We start from the raw sequence: 16,029 nt of genomic DNA, 5'->3' as shown, positions 1-16,029 counted from the left end.
TGAACTGCATTTCAGATCATTGGATGGAAAACGTAAGTTTAGAAAGTAAAATTTCCTAGTCTCAGCACCTCCACTTGATTGAATTATCAACCCTATAACTGAACAGAAGACTTACTCTAACAAAATATCATATCAGAAAAATAATCAAATTGCTTGATTCCTGATTGAAAAATAATACCAGTTCCCACCAATAATAAAAATTCAAATGACAGCTTTCATACACATTGAAATATTTGAGAGTGGAGTACTGGAACAATACGAAGTGGCCAATCAGCGAAAAAATGTTTATGGAATTTTGATCGCAGCATGTTTCAAGCTGAAGAGGAGCAGCGCGATTCCAATCGCCGCGCTGACTGATTAGATAGGATTTCGAAGCATCGCTGTTGCAACGATAGCCAATTCCAGCACCTATATTCCCGACGCTTATGAATCTGACAATTTAGCAGTGGGAGAGAGAGGAGTGAGAGGAAGGGAGAGAGAGAAAAATGGCACTGAGCTGGATACGTCATGAAGTTTATACGACGGTTTGGCACGTCATCAGTTTTTTGCTCCATCAGAGGCGCGCGGCAGCTCTGTCATCCCTTTCACAAAACTCATCCATTCAGCTTTTTCCGGCAGTGAAAAGTGTGACTGAGTTGTGTGACAGAGATCCCTCTCAGGGATTTGTTGATGCGGAAGAAATGACGAAAATTAAATCAAATTTGCGACTTTCTGCGTTGATGAATCAGTCGGGTCATTAGTCAAGCTCTCTCCGATCCATCTAATTCGGCAGGCGACCCGTGAGAACGGATCACTCACTTTTACAGGACGGAAGGTTTCATCGAAGCATGCCTGCTGAATGGGAGTTGGGTCAAGTAACGGTGAGTATGTAAGGGGCTGGATAGGCAACATGCTTAACAATGTACCAAACTTATTCACTTCCACAGTTGAGTATAGGTACCACAAAGATATAATATGGATAGTAGAGGAGCTATACTTACATTTCTTAATTGATCTCAATTAAATTTGAAGTTTGATTACATAGAATTACTAGTACCATTTTAATGATTTTTTAAACACGATAAGTTTCGGGTATTTATCCCATTAGGGAGCGTCAGAAAACACACGAAACTGGTGGTTTCTCAAACATAATAAGATAAGGGTGCTAATAATAATTCTATGTGATTATACTCACAAATATTTTGCCTAGTAGACCCTCTCAACTTCACAATCATTTACTGATCAGTTAATTTCATATTGACACTAGCCGATAACCTGTGCTCCGCAACGGTGTGTTAACAACTGTAATAATATTCACAGTAGGAAAACTACTTGATTGGGCTCCATCTTACGTAGACTTTGTATCAGAAATTGGATTGATTTGTTTCAATCATTAAAATAATTATACTCAATTCGTTGAAAAAAAAGTAATAGGCCTTTAGATATCCTTGGTAAATCAAGAATCTTTTTGCAAAAAGTTAATCAGTTCAGTAGTTCAGACGCGATGATGCGTCAAACAATATTTCGTATCCCGTACATAATGTATAAGCCAATTCCTGTTTTATATTATATAGAATATAAATAGAGAGAGAGAGAGCACGGATGGAAGAAGATGGAAGATGAAACCGTTGAATACACTATTTTATATATGGCCACTCTCAAGCAAAGTATAACGAGCTGGAAGCTTGACGAATTGGAAAATTGATGAACTAAAATCTTGATGAACTGGAAATATAAGCCAATAACCATCCTCGATGAATAAGGAATCTTCATACAAAATTTAGAGTTGATCAGCTCAGTATTTCAGACGTAATGATGCGTCATTCGTGTATTTCCTATCCTGTACAAGTATGAGCCAATTCTTTTATTTATAATATTATAGATGGACTGTTATCAATATCAATATAATAATATCATGAAACTCAAGGATCCTCTCAAAAATTTAACATAAATTTTAATTTCGAGAAAATATGAAATTACTCACCCAAGCCGAACCTGAAGCCATCAGCGAATCGTGAACTTGCGTTGTGGAAAACACAGGCGCTGTCCACGTCTCTCTGGAAGAGCTGAGCTGTGTTCTCTGAAAATTAATTAAAATTTTACTATGTTGACAAATCAACGGAATTTACAGAAAAATGTCTTCTTCATTCACCCACTATATGCTGATATGAGGAAGGGTGATTCAGTTGGAGAGATAGGATAGTTGATAAGTTTCTGGTATTTATCCCATTAGCCTCAGACTTGACTGACTTCACATTGCATCAGGACAGACTTGATTTTAACATGGAGATAAATAGGTAGATAGATAATGTCTTCTTATTTGCACTTTATAACAGTAGAAGTGATGTGGGCGAAGTTGAGGCAATAAGAGCCCCCCCCCCTTTTCCACTTAACCAACAAGTAAAATTGAGTAATTACGAAGGCTGAGTTCAATTATATTTATGATAATAGACAAATCAGCTAAATTAACAGAAGAAAATGTACTCCATTCACCTACTGTGTGATAAGATGAGATATCATGATCAAGTGAGAGATGGGAGATAGTTGACATTGGAGTGGAATTGCAGTAAATGATACATTGAAGTTGATATTATTGTTGGAGGATTAAATATGACATTGTCATTGAGTGTGATAATAACAGACTGAATTCAAAAATGTTAATGGTTGCTTCATCAATACTGATACGTGCATATGTATTCAATACTACAGTATATACATGCACATTTGTTCACAAATCATTCATCTTCAGAATCGTACTAGATTAATTATTATTCTTCGCTGAAAAGAACATATCACAAATTAATTAATTTCCTATTTCTATGAATCTGAATAATACAGTGAATTTCCGAGGAAAATTGTTGAAATAATTGCATTTCTGCCCTTGAGAAAAGAGAGTCTTGCGGGATTGAGGAATTCTGGGCTCACTGAAACGTAAATACAGGATAGAAGTTCTACTGTTATAGGTGTGGGGGGAATAACTTTGGTCTTTCACCTGGAGGAATAATTTTCTTCGTCAGTAAGCAGCTAAGCGTCGCTGTGAAGGGACTAAGGAATTGGGTATGCGTTGAAACTGGTTTAAGGCGACGGGAAAAAGACAAAGGACTGCCAGCAATAGAAAAAATCCACAATGATTAATGTAAGAGCTCACTGTGAGGGGGCCGCATTTCATCTTAATCGGGTGGTCTCTTTGAAAATCTCAATTGCTTCCTTTCCACAATTCCTCTTTTTCCTTGAACCCAGAAGAAAAATCCATTTAATGCATTCTTTGGATAGAATACTTGAATAATTTACAGTTTGATAGTTTTCAAGAAGAGAGTTTCAACTGCGATTTTATATAAACCATAATACAACTGATGAAAAGAAGATTAGAAGTGCTCCTCATTCATCAAATTTAAGATCTAGTTGATGTTTCAATGTGTACGTTCTGTATACAGTAAATTGTTCCAGTTCCAATCGTAAATTGTTTCATCACGTGACTAGTGCAAAATGTTCCCATGGAACGCCATTTCAAAATCGTTGGTTCAAGCTTTTGGCGCGTACTTATGAAGTTGATTTACACCAAAATGTGTCGTTTTCTAGCTGCGTGAATGAAAAAGGATGTTTTACAAACTTACCGCCTAGAAAAGTGTGCATTTCTTTCATTCCATTACTCTCAAATTTTTTATAGAGAAAAATTCATTTAACGAATGGTTATCAAACATCATTTTGTTGGTTATGTATTCTATGGCTATGCTATGATGAACAAACAAGCTATCAGCGCATGCGCAGAGGAGCAAGCAGACTACAATTCAATCGACCAATGAGAGCTCGGATAGTTGGAACTGTAACAGTTTACCACGCTTCAACTATGGGGAAAGAGCTTGGAACTGGAACTGGTTTCTGGTACAGAATCTGTCAAAATTCTTCCCATGGGACGCGAAACTTTTTACCTGGTGAATTGTGAATCGGATAATTTACCACATTATATGTACCCAGAATGGGCTCAATGTAACCCAGAGCAGACTGTGAAATTGCCCAAAGCAATTTTTTTTCATTCATTGATATACTAGTGCAACCATCTAGTCTCATCAAGAATGATTGGTTGAAGTAACAGAAACATAGTCTATAGTGAGGTCCACGTTATAATGGCAGTGGATAAAGATAGGAGAATAGCGATGCCGATTCTCTGCATTAATTGATTAAATTTCTACACTGTCAAAAACATAATTGGCATCGTTGTGGACCTAGAAAAGGATAGTACCACCGGCAATGTCGAATGATAGACTAGGATAGCAAAACCAAAGTTGAACAAATACTGTCATTATAACGTGGACCTCACTATAGAATAACATCTTTACAACAACACAGAAGATAGTAGTCAACTCGAAAACAGCTCAACAATTTTGGATTTCTGGATCGTGTTCGTATTTCCATCGTATGTCTGTGCTAGGAATTTTCAAGACTATTTTGTTTCGCTTTTGCTTTTATACAAGTTATTTAATTATTTTCAACTCTGTTATTTGATTGAGACTTGAATACAGACTTTCGAAGCATTCATCAGTACTGCTTCACATCTAAATCATCCGTATTCAGCTAAGCTTTTCATTTGGTCTTGTGGGATGGAGATTCATTGATCTCTTTCATTGATCACTAGACTCTTTGATGAATGGATTCTGAATTAGCTCAGATTCATCAGAGCTCACTTCTCAACCACTCTTAATGAATGGTATGATGGAGCTATGAAGAGAACACTAACAAGATTACCAAAGAGTCCAACTGATTGTAATTGAGATTGAGTAGGATAAGAAAAATTAAAATTGGATTATGGATAATTCTTTCGGAGCAGTTTTGTCTCTCAGTAGGAGATTCGGCGACCAGTGAAGAAGATGGAGGCTTAAGATCATATATAGCCCTCATTACACAGACTTCATTTGCGTGATCTCCTCACAAAACAGTCATTATTATTCTTCACTCTCTTCCATTATTACATCTATCAGAGCAACAATAAACATAACTTCAGGCACTCGTGTTCAATTATTGAAGTATAATAGAGAGAGAAGTTATAGTAGTGGCTAGTACTAGAAATATTAGCACTGAGAAGAAAGTATTAGTAATAGAATAGATAAAATAAATCGTACTGTAAAACAGAAATGTCTTGATTCGTTTTAAAAATATACAGAATCGAAAGAATATATTGCCATCTATAATCAGATTCAGAACTTGTCACCATTCGGAGACCGACCAATCAGAAGAGAGCAGGCCGAGCTGCGAGAAGGACACAGTTACTGTAGCCAGCTACCGGCTGAAGTCAGAAACAATAACTATTCGACAATATTGAGCAATAAGATGAGAGTAGGCTCTTTTGGTAGGCTTTTGGATCTGTAATTGATCCGTCGTTTTCTCTCTTTGCTGTGTCATACGTAATACATGTATCATCATACCTATTACAACGATGATAATTCATTGTGGCTTTCTTAGATGATGAATTCTAATTTCATGCTGGTCTTTTGAAATGCGTACAGACTTAAGCGCCACAAACAAGCACATTCACCTTCTCATGCTGATGTTCAGCTTATTATTAGCTGGTAGTGCAGTATATTGAGATACTGTATAATGTATGTGTGTATGGAACATTAGGATGCAGATATATGATGTAAGATACTGATGGGAAGCGAAATGCGCGTGTTCGTGAGAATAGTAGTTTTGAGTGAATGAACTTACTGTTTTCGGTGATGATGACCTCGGTGTGCCCACTGCCGTACTTGGCAATGTGGTCGACCGCCTCCTCTACCCCCTTCACCACCTCTATGGCGCACTCCAGGGATCCGTACTCGGTCTTCAGGCTCTTGGCAGGTGGTGGTCCGAATGTCAGCATCTTAGACAGTTCTGGTCCAGCGTAGACTGTCACCTAAGACCATTCAATATCAGCATTGGAATCTCAATCAGCATTAAAAATATATTTCAATTGATTAGCATTGAGGAAAATAATCCTCTCCAGCTATCATATCTTCAGGAGTGTACGTACAGACTTACGCGCCACAAACATGTGCATTTGACTTTTCATCAGCTAATGCTTGCTTATTAAAACTACAGTAATTATATAGCCATAACTACACAACTATACAGTTATATAAATATATAATTGTTTATAAAGTTACTGTGATTGAAACAATATCCCTTTGTCTTTACAAATAATACAGCTAGAATCATCTGCTAAAAATCCCATATTCATAGCGCATAAGTCTGTACTCAATTTCACATATCTCTTCCTCATTCACTCCATAATTTGTTTGATTATCATTACAACATATTTTTTTGTAATTGTATATTAAACTTCTCACTGGTTGATTCTGATTGGATAGATAGATTAACGATAGATTTGAAAGTGCTTTATTCATGTCAAATAGATTTACATAGAGATAGAAAGAAATACATTATGTGGCTTGAACTGTGACCGTCAACCGGAATGACTTGATCTTGTTTATAATGTGAGATAATAAAATGCGAATGAGAACTAGATAGATAGATAGATGACTTATTCACACTTCACAATAGTGATGTGGGTGAAGTTGAGGCAATAAGAGCCCCCTCTTCCACTCCATCCACTAACTAATGTGTGTAAAGGATAAAATTTTCTTAAAATTAAAATAATTTGATTACAGCTTTGTGAAGTTTTCACTCTATTCTCATCTGAATTTCAAGTCAAATGAGTAGAACACAAATTGTGTAGAGATCACATCAAAAAAAACTTATTGATGTATTATGGATATTTTTACTTACTCCCTCCTTCTTTAACATATCACAGACTGTGTGGAAGAAACCGTTTTGTACGAGGTCTGAATGGATAAGAAGTGTCTCCATAGCGTTGCAAGCAGATGGGTAGTCGCACTTGGCATCTCGAACTGTAAAAATGAAGCAGACATAATGCTTAATCTAAAATTATTCCTGACTTACAATTTACATTCATCCACACTACAAACGCTGGGGAATTTCTGTTCCACAAGTTGAACAAAAATGATATAGTAGCTCTAAGAGTAATAGTTTTGAATATAAGACTGTATAAAACTGATGTGCTTGTATAAAGCTATGTGATTCCCACATACCATATTAGTGAACGTATGCGGTACTGTGGAAGTACAGTTTTATTCCCATACTATATGAATTGTATATAAATTATTAATACTTGCTCGGCCAGGCTGAGTGGGAATAGTCTAATTAGAGTCATCCAGATCCGAAACTCGTTATTAAAACCCTCGACCTCAAACTTTACAGAAGACAGAGAAATACTTCCAATTTATGTTCTGGGGTAGCAAATGTTGAAAAAAATTACCAAATGTAGTAGAATGTGAGGGTTAATCCTATCATACTCCAGAACTTATCAAGAAAAATATATTATATTTGTTGGACTTGACGTGTTTTGGGAAACTGTAATGCTTAATTAAATTGAAACCATGAGAATTATAAAACTCCCATGTGCCGGTCACGTTGAGTGATACTGAAATGTGGGAATCAGCTGATAATCAGCCAATCGGATAGCTTTCTGCCCTGTCTGAAGACAGCCTCATGTGGCTGCGCCCTAATAGACCGTGAGTTTTATAATCATTATTGTGCATGATGGAATAAAAAATGAGTTAATAAGGCTGTTGAAAGTGGGATAAAATTTAGTTCTCTGGGGTACAATGAAACAAATGGTATGCAATCAAAATTATGACGGGAAACTAACAGTTCTGCAGGTCTGGAATAAGACGTTTGACGTAGTAGCCCTTTGCCAGCGTTTATATTTCATCTCAGGAGTCAGGCATCCAATCATCGGCTAAAAGGTGAGCCTCTCAACGCTGCTGATTGCCAGAAAATTAAATTCAACCCAGGCCCCATCAATCAACAAACCCCACTGCCATAAAACCAGCCTGACACAGGTATTGCTCGCCCCAACATTGGTAGACCTATGTTTGAGCATTGCATTAGTTACTGGTGACTAATTTTGCTTATTCAGCCCCACTGGCCCAAGGGAAACTCACACAAATTTGCTCAATCACCCACTCTGTGTCATAAGTCAAATACTCTGTGTTCACGTGGTAAAGTGAAACGCACCTATGATTGATTATTCAGCGAAGTCAAGCTGAATAATTAGTTCACTCAAAAAGGTGGGTTTGATTATTTGTCGAGTGATGAAATTCAATCACCCCTACATAGTTCAATCAGATATTTACAATTTTGGGCATTGCAACATCTATATCTGTAATTTCAAGTGGTGAAGCCTCCCATTTTTATATTCTCCTTTCATTGAAATAGACATGATCCTTATAGAACAAAACAGTGAAATAGACAAAATAGCAGGAATAGTATCCGAATAGAAATGAACACGAGCGAAAAATACAGTAGTTAACAAACTACAGTACTATATTTAACAAAAAATTTCAATAAAAAAAGTTGAACAGACTGTTTTATGATATACTTCTTCTTAGGTTATAGATGCTGAAGGGAAAATTATTCAAATAGACGTGACCACGAGCAAAAAATCAAAATACAGTAGCTCCATATTTAACAAGAAATAATAAAATAGACTGTTTTATGATATACTTCTTCTTAGGTTATAGATGCTGAAGGAAAAGTTTTATTTATCTCTTTTATTTATCTATTTTTCACTTGGAAATGGCATCAATGTTGAAACATGTTGTGATTAAGCAATTCAAAAAGGGTACGGTACTGAGATTTTTATTTTTCTTTCTATTTTTATTAAAAGTTTTATTATATAGTATGCTGTGTAGTTCGTTAACGAAACTTCACTTGTGAATACGTTCCAGTCACGAAATAAATAAATAGTGAGATTTTTCTCAGCCTTATAATTAAATTAAATGAAAGGTTATGTGTAAAAACCATCAAGTCCAGCAAATCAGGCAAATTAGGATCTATATCCATAATTAATTTTCAACGTTCCACACTCAAGTACATGATTTTCTTGTTGGAAAATTAACTTGTATTATTCAATATACATTTTCAATATTAACTACAGGATCACTCAACCTAGTTCAGATTGAACTTCAATTTCAGTTCACATGGATCTCACCATAACTTCTACACGTGTCACACATGTAATGCATTCTCAGTCTACAACAGGAAATTATACGAGACACTTCGAATCTATAGTTTATAGACACTTTATTAAGGCGTTGCACCAATAAACCGCACACGCTTGGCACTCTGCAGTAATAAGTTTACTTGCAAGACACCAATGTCGGTAGGTGGAAAGGGTAGTTGATAATAGTCTGGATAGTTGATGTCTGGTGTCTGGTTCTGTAGCCATCAAATGCACAGACACGCCTCTGCTGCAATTATATTGCGATTATTAATTGGGCAGGTATCCTGTTGCCACGCTAATAGCAGTGTTTCGGCTATTAAAATAATAACGCTCGTCCCACCTGTGACTATTATCACTATTACTGCATAATTATTACCGCAGCGGTGAATCTGCATGTGGACAGCCATGTTCCGACGTCATGTACCGCATTATTCAACATCTAATCGTAAAACTATTCCTACATATCTCACGAGCATGCTAATTATTCATCTCGCACTTAGAATGATCGAAAATTTGCTACTTAAACTTTGAAAACGCATTTTATCAGTAGACGAGTAGTATAATATACTCTCTTCTCTCCTCAATATCAATACCAAATTTCAATTTGAAACATCATGAATCTGTTATTTGTGTTGTAATTGTTTTCCTCTACAGATTTGATTCAATCATGAATTCAAATTGTTCATTTTCAAATCGAAGATAATTTGTTGATGTAAAATGTGACAAACCCATTCATTTTATTTGATCATCAGTTTTTCATTGTTTTTCTTCAGTTTCTCTTATGTTATATTTCATGTAACTGTTATTGTTTTTTCTTCAATTATATTTTTTTTTGTGTTCTGAGAATCTCAAAATTGAATTTTGTGATGTTAGTGTTCATTCACAGATCATAATTTGTTCCTCACTCACTTGCCTGTGAGTAACCTTCTCACACGACCAATGTGAGGAACCTTCTTCGATGGCTATAATAATTATAGTATTGACATATACAAAGTAATATTTTTTGAATAAGAATGAAATATCATTCTTATTTTATTCTATTCTCTTCATTAGAAATTAAAACATCAGGCATGTAGAATCACATCACAATAATTTTGTTTACTACACATTTTCCAATTGTATTTGAGAAAGTATCAAGTTAATTTCAGAAAGTATCAATTGTATTTGAGAATAGTCACTCGTGATTGAGAGAATGTCAGATGTAAATGAGAATAGTCAATTGTATTTGGGAAGTCATCATATGTAATTGAGAGTAGTGAATTGTATTTGAGAAATCTTCAAATGTAAATGAGAAGATATCGATTGAAAACGATAAAATTTTCCAATTCACATGTCTTGACTCTTCTGTAGCCTACAGTACAGGTTTGATCTGAGCAGGAAAGGATAGTGCACAGGTTGATCACGTACACAGTAATCCAATTACTACCATATGCTTTGCATGAGGGCTAATAAATATTTTAAATGGTGGAAGTATTTCCTCTGTACTGTTTACGAATGATTGATGAGTATCATTTCTGTGTATGTATTGGTAACGCGACTTCATTCTTCAAGCATTTTGTGAAATATTGCACTTAATGAAGATCAAATTATTTATGTTTATGGAGCAATTGAACTTTATCATCAATCAATTGAATCTCGTAATCAAACAATTCGGACATATTCCAATGGATTTTGGGAATTGAAAATATTTGTTTTTCAAAAACTGAACGTTTTATTGGAATATTAACTACATTCTCTTATTATTTTATGTGAGGGAAGAAATAAAAAATATAAGTACTGGAATTACTGGTTTTTAAAATCATTTCCCGATTACAACTGACAACTTCTCGTTTTCGAATTCTATGTTCTCAAATTGAAATGATACTTTCTCAAATAAAATTCACTATTCTCAATTAGAAGTGATGACTTCTCAAATACAATTGACTATTCTCATTTACATCTGACGTTTTCTCAAATACAAATGACTATTCTTAATTACATGTGATACTTTCTCAAATACAGTTGGATAAGGTGTAGAGTAATCAGTTACATGCATTCATTTCCCTTTATGAAAACGAAAGTACTATGCAACAACTAGTAAGATATACTGGGAAGATTATACAGCAACAACTAGTGAAAGATGAGAAGTATTCATTCATGTACCTATTGTTCATTCATCTATCTCTGTCTTATTTCAAGTGGATCTAGGAAATTCACAGTGAGCAATTCTTTAGCTTTTCGAAAGGGAACTATTTCACCTTCCACCTCCCCTTTACGTAGGAGAATGAACGAAAAATTCCCTTTTTGTAGAGTTGATAATTGGAAAACTGATCGATGAACATTGTAGAGGTTTAGTTTGCACGAACGGGAAAGCCCACAACATCTGCGAATGAATGAAGTGCGAAACCTGTGGCAGATGCTGTAGCAAAGTATCGTTGAGCGAGACGTGAAAGAATTTCTGTATATACAGGAATGTCTGGTCTAGTTCCTATTCCGAATAAATTTCGTCGGGGAAAGGAAAGGAATTTTTGCACAATAGGTTTTCACAGCTGGAGAGCTCTGTAGTACTGAATGCGAGTACAAACCCCCATACAAAAGACATTTGTCAAGGAGATTTCCGTTCCATTCGAAAAGCATGTTATGATGGCAATTATAGGGAACGTAAGAAGCAGTACTGACTGGATTCTTTATACAAACTATACAATGAAAATATACGTTATTGTCATTCTGAAAATGTTGTCTATTGATCATATGAAAAACTATATTAAATCTTGTAAACTCCGTTGAAACTCAAGAGTTTGAGAAAACAAAAGAATGAAAAGCACTGATTGTGTAGTCAATTCCACTTTATTAAAAACTTGCAGGACTGCAGTTTCGTTCCGAGTCCAACACATCTCAGTCTTGCAGGTTCTTCAATAAAGTGGAACCATAGAGAAAAATGGCAAAGATTATATTGCTATTTTTCCTCTAAGGTGGAACTGAAGACATAATCAATATTTCTCTATAATATAGAGAACTATGTTGAACAATATAATAATATGTTATGTTGTATCCAAGAGCAAAAATTATATTAAGTTCTACCTAAGTATTGTTGAATTATATCCTATATTACCCGAACCTACATTTTAGGAACTACATTTTAGCGCTAGCTTTGTAATCAATATTATATCACCATCTCAAACAGGTTTAGTACCTCAAGATGCAAATACTCAATTGGCATTGCATTTTATTTTGTAATAGTATTTTCTCATGTTGTAAAATTTGTATTGCTTTTATTATGTATTTCTAAGATGTTGTAATTTTATATTTCTGCCAATGAAACATTTTCAAACCTTAATAATTGTATGATCCATAAGTGTGTTGGAATTTAGGATGTCTTAGTTTTAAACGTATATTCTAGTAGAATACAAGAAATCAATATGTACGAAAGACTTATACAAAATCATTTTCAATGAACTACAGATAGATCATTGATTCAATGATTCTACAGTATTTGTAGTAGGCCTATACTCAGCTCAGTATTTCTTAGCGGATTAATCCAGTAAGAGAAGATCGACACAACTTATTCAACCTGTGTCAAACAGGATCTTGAAGCTTCCTATTTCTCCAATTTATCTTCAGATAATTTTTTTGAGATGATATCTATTTGTTTAAAGTTTGAAGCTGATCGTATTCTGTTCATTATGAAGGTGGAGTAGATTTTAAGCTGACTCAGCTTTATAAATCCAAAGTGTCAAACTATGAAGGATTTATAACAAAGTGGCCGAAGAATGCACATAGACAAGAACTCAAGTCTGCGAAACTCGTTCTCGCATTGCTCGCCCACACATCGCCTTTATTGAGGAGTCTAATTCCGCAAACTTTCCCGAATACGTAGAGAAAAGTGGAAGGATCCCTTCAGAGAGAGAGAGAGAGAGTGGGAATGATCCCTTCATTGGAAAAAAGAGTGGCCCCGCCACTAGAGAAAGAGGGAGCGACCCCACTAGACGAATAGAGAAAGAGGGGGTGATCCCTTTACAGAAAAAGAGGGAGTGATCCCTTCACTAGAAAAAAAGGAGTGACTCTCTACTAGAGAAAGAGAGAGTGATTCCTCATTAATCCCACAATGCGACCCTGACCGCTGCTTTGACTTTCTCCGGGAATTACCAGAGAAAGTCTGTAATTTTTCTCGCTAAAGCCTGCTTCACAGCCATTACTTGAGTACGAAATTCATCATTTGGACGAAGAAGTGGTGTTTGACTAGTGTTTTCCCAACTTACACTGATAATAATTGATGAAAAGGATTCGAATTCGATTAAAGAACATTGATTTCATGTGAACCCATGAGCCAGTTACACATACACCGATTTTTGAACGTTCGATTTTTTGTCATCCTATAAATATAAATTCTACTATATTGAACGGAGCTACATAAAGACATGATGTGTGCAGATACACACCATGTGTTTTTTAAGTGATCTTAATATTTAATATGATATAAGGACGACAGAAAATCGAACATTCCAAAATCAATGTGTGTAAGTCTAGATACAAACACATCGATTATTGGACGCACGATTTTTTGCCGCCCTTATATCTATAATATTCTAGTTTTAACACATTTTGGCAAAAAGATGATGTGTTCATGTGTTTGCCAAGTTCCCAAAATTTATTTGGTAGATTCTATAAGGACGTCAAAACATCAAACGTCCAAGAATCGATCTGTGTGTAACTAGCTATAGAGTTCGATTTCAGATATGTATTATTCGGATCGATTGATATCAGAATTATCAAATACACCGACTTTCATTGAATATAAATACATCGCTCTCAACGATCATATTACCTATTAACGTATTCATCATATCAGAGATCATTTATTCGAATTTATCAAACATCGACTCCCTTCAATCAATACCCACTATTACTTCAAAAGTGATAGTAGGTATTGCTTCAATAAGAAATGAATCTGCCTTCAAAACTGACTTGCTATATTACCTGAATGTTTGACCCCTCCATGATTGAATGTCCCACTTTTAATTTCAGGGCTACTGAAATTATACTGGAATTATCAAAACAAAATACAGATTATCAAGATAGAATAACAGGTTAGACCTACTTGATAATTTGTATTGTGTTTATTGTGTTTCAATGTCAATATAAATGTAAATTGTCATATGATTGTCGATAATAGAAAATGTCAACACTATGACAATGATAAAAAACTATTTCTTTTCTCACCAATTTTCAGGGCCTTGTCCAGATCAGCTTGATTGTCAATGTAGACGTGGCAGATACCCTCGGCGTGACCAAGTACTGGAATGTGTTGAGCCTGCTCCTGAATGCTTCGCACCAGCTCACTTGAACCTCTTGGGATGATCAGATCGATGTGACTTTCCAGTGAAAGCAGGTCACTGATTTCTTCACGGGTTGAGACCTGCGAATCAATTTGAAAATAAATTGGACACTGTAATCAGAGATGTTGTTGAATGTTCTCATAATTAATGAATGATATCAGTGTGAGTTATATCAGCACATAATAAGCTCTTCCACCTGTGTTTGGATAGTGAAATTATCGATCTACTATGCACTTGGTAGGGTGGGACACAAACTCATGACTTCTCTGGCGGCAGTAAATCAAAAGTTGATAATGCCTAAGCCGCAGTCAGTAAACTGCGATTTATGAAATGGGACTATTGATTATCATACCATCCTATATCAGAAACTTTCTAATAATTCTTTGCTGGAAACCTTGCGATTGAATCTGTCACACGTCTACAAAATTGAAGAATGTATGTGTAATAATAATAAACTGTATGGTTAAGGTATCATAGTTTTTAGATAGCACCTGATTAGTTTCAGGAACTCTAATAAAAACGATGTGTGTAGTATCTCAATGGATAGTTGATCGATATTATGGGCATTCTTCATAAATTAATATTGTATATTTCTCTAAAACTAGAAAAAGTAGAACAAACCTAAATTGAATAAATATCTTTGAAGTACTTGTAAGAGAATAGTATTTTCTATTCTATTCTCTCTGCTTTCAATAATCAATTTTTCATACTTCTTTGTAAATTTTGTTTAATAATAATAATAATCAATAGCCTACTATAATTTAGTGTTAATTAGTGAATAATCCAGTTAATTGTAACATACATAAATGAAGGACTCCAATCTAATCTAATCTAATCTTATCTTCAACCATTACTGCAGACGTGTGACAGATCAAACGCAAGGTTTCCAGCAAAGAATATTAGAAACTTTTTTATTTTAATTTTTTTTCAGTCTAAAATATTTTCTCATAAATTGAATTAAATTGTTGTTTTTTTCCCTCAATTACTATTGGTTTATACTTTTTTATCATATTTCTTATTATTCTATTCAAGAGATTGTTTCTTTATGTTGTTGTGATGTAAATGCATTAGAATTCCATAGGAGGGTCAAGTGGGAGAGAGGGCCGGCTGCGCCCTAACTTGGCCCTCCAGGTTAAAATGAAGGCACCCTATCTACCTATCTATATATCTATCTATTACAACTTTTCAATTACTTTGTGAATGATTATTGATCGATGCAAAGTTTTGTCACCATGCACCAAATGTCAATGCACAACTTGTTATATTTTCTCACTCACCAGAGAGATGGCGTTCTCAGCTCCAACCGTTGCTAAGGCTTCCTTGACAACTTCCATGAGTGCCCTGTTGCTGTGAGAAGCCTCCTTGCCTCCCTTCAACAGAAGTCCGTTTCCAGAACTAAGAGCCAGGGCAGCAACCTGAACGAAAAAATGTAAAATAATGATAAATATCACTCAAGCAATCGTTCTCAATATTCAGTTGCATGTCATTTGAGAGATAATTATTACCAGAAAGGTTTCTAGTGATCAATTATCGATGAAATTATTGTTCAATAAGATTGAAATATCAAAATACCATAATTTTTTAATAATTGAAAGAATAAGACGTTGATGTTGTCAATACCACTATATTCATCAACGTCTTTATTCTTTCAATTATGGAGAGACACCACAACATCTC

The 16,029-nt window shown here is 35.1% G+C and overlaps 1 protein-coding gene across 3 annotated transcripts in view; it reads right to left on the bottom strand.

Annotated features, from left to right (window-relative positions):
• LOC111055463 (delta-1-pyrroline-5-carboxylate synthase) overlaps positions 1–16,029 on the bottom strand; it is an 83,153-nt gene that overhangs the window by 2,452 nt on the left and 64,672 nt on the right. For all 3 annotated transcript variants that reach the window (XM_039426269.1, XM_039426270.1, XM_039426271.1), the window contains exons 11-15: positions 15,630–15,767; positions 14,237–14,432; positions 6,739–6,860; positions 5,680–5,866; positions 1,964–2,059 (exon numbers count right to left, since the gene is read on the bottom strand). In XM_039426269.1, coding sequence (XP_039282203.1) covers positions 1,964–2,059; positions 5,680–5,866; positions 6,739–6,860; positions 14,237–14,432; positions 15,630–15,767 — 739 coding nt within the window. The remainder of the gene's footprint in view (positions 1–1,963; positions 2,060–5,679; positions 5,867–6,738; positions 6,861–14,236; positions 14,433–15,629; positions 15,768–16,029) is intronic.

The sequence above is a fragment of the Nilaparvata lugens genome, chromosome 4, assembly GCF_014356525.2.
Source record: "Nilaparvata lugens isolate BPH chromosome 4, ASM1435652v1, whole genome shotgun sequence".
NCBI lineage: Eukaryota > Metazoa > Arthropoda > Insecta > Hemiptera > Delphacidae > Nilaparvata > Nilaparvata lugens.
The sequence above is the reverse complement of the archived record's forward strand: the minus strand, read 5'-3'. Positions and strand labels throughout refer to the sequence as shown.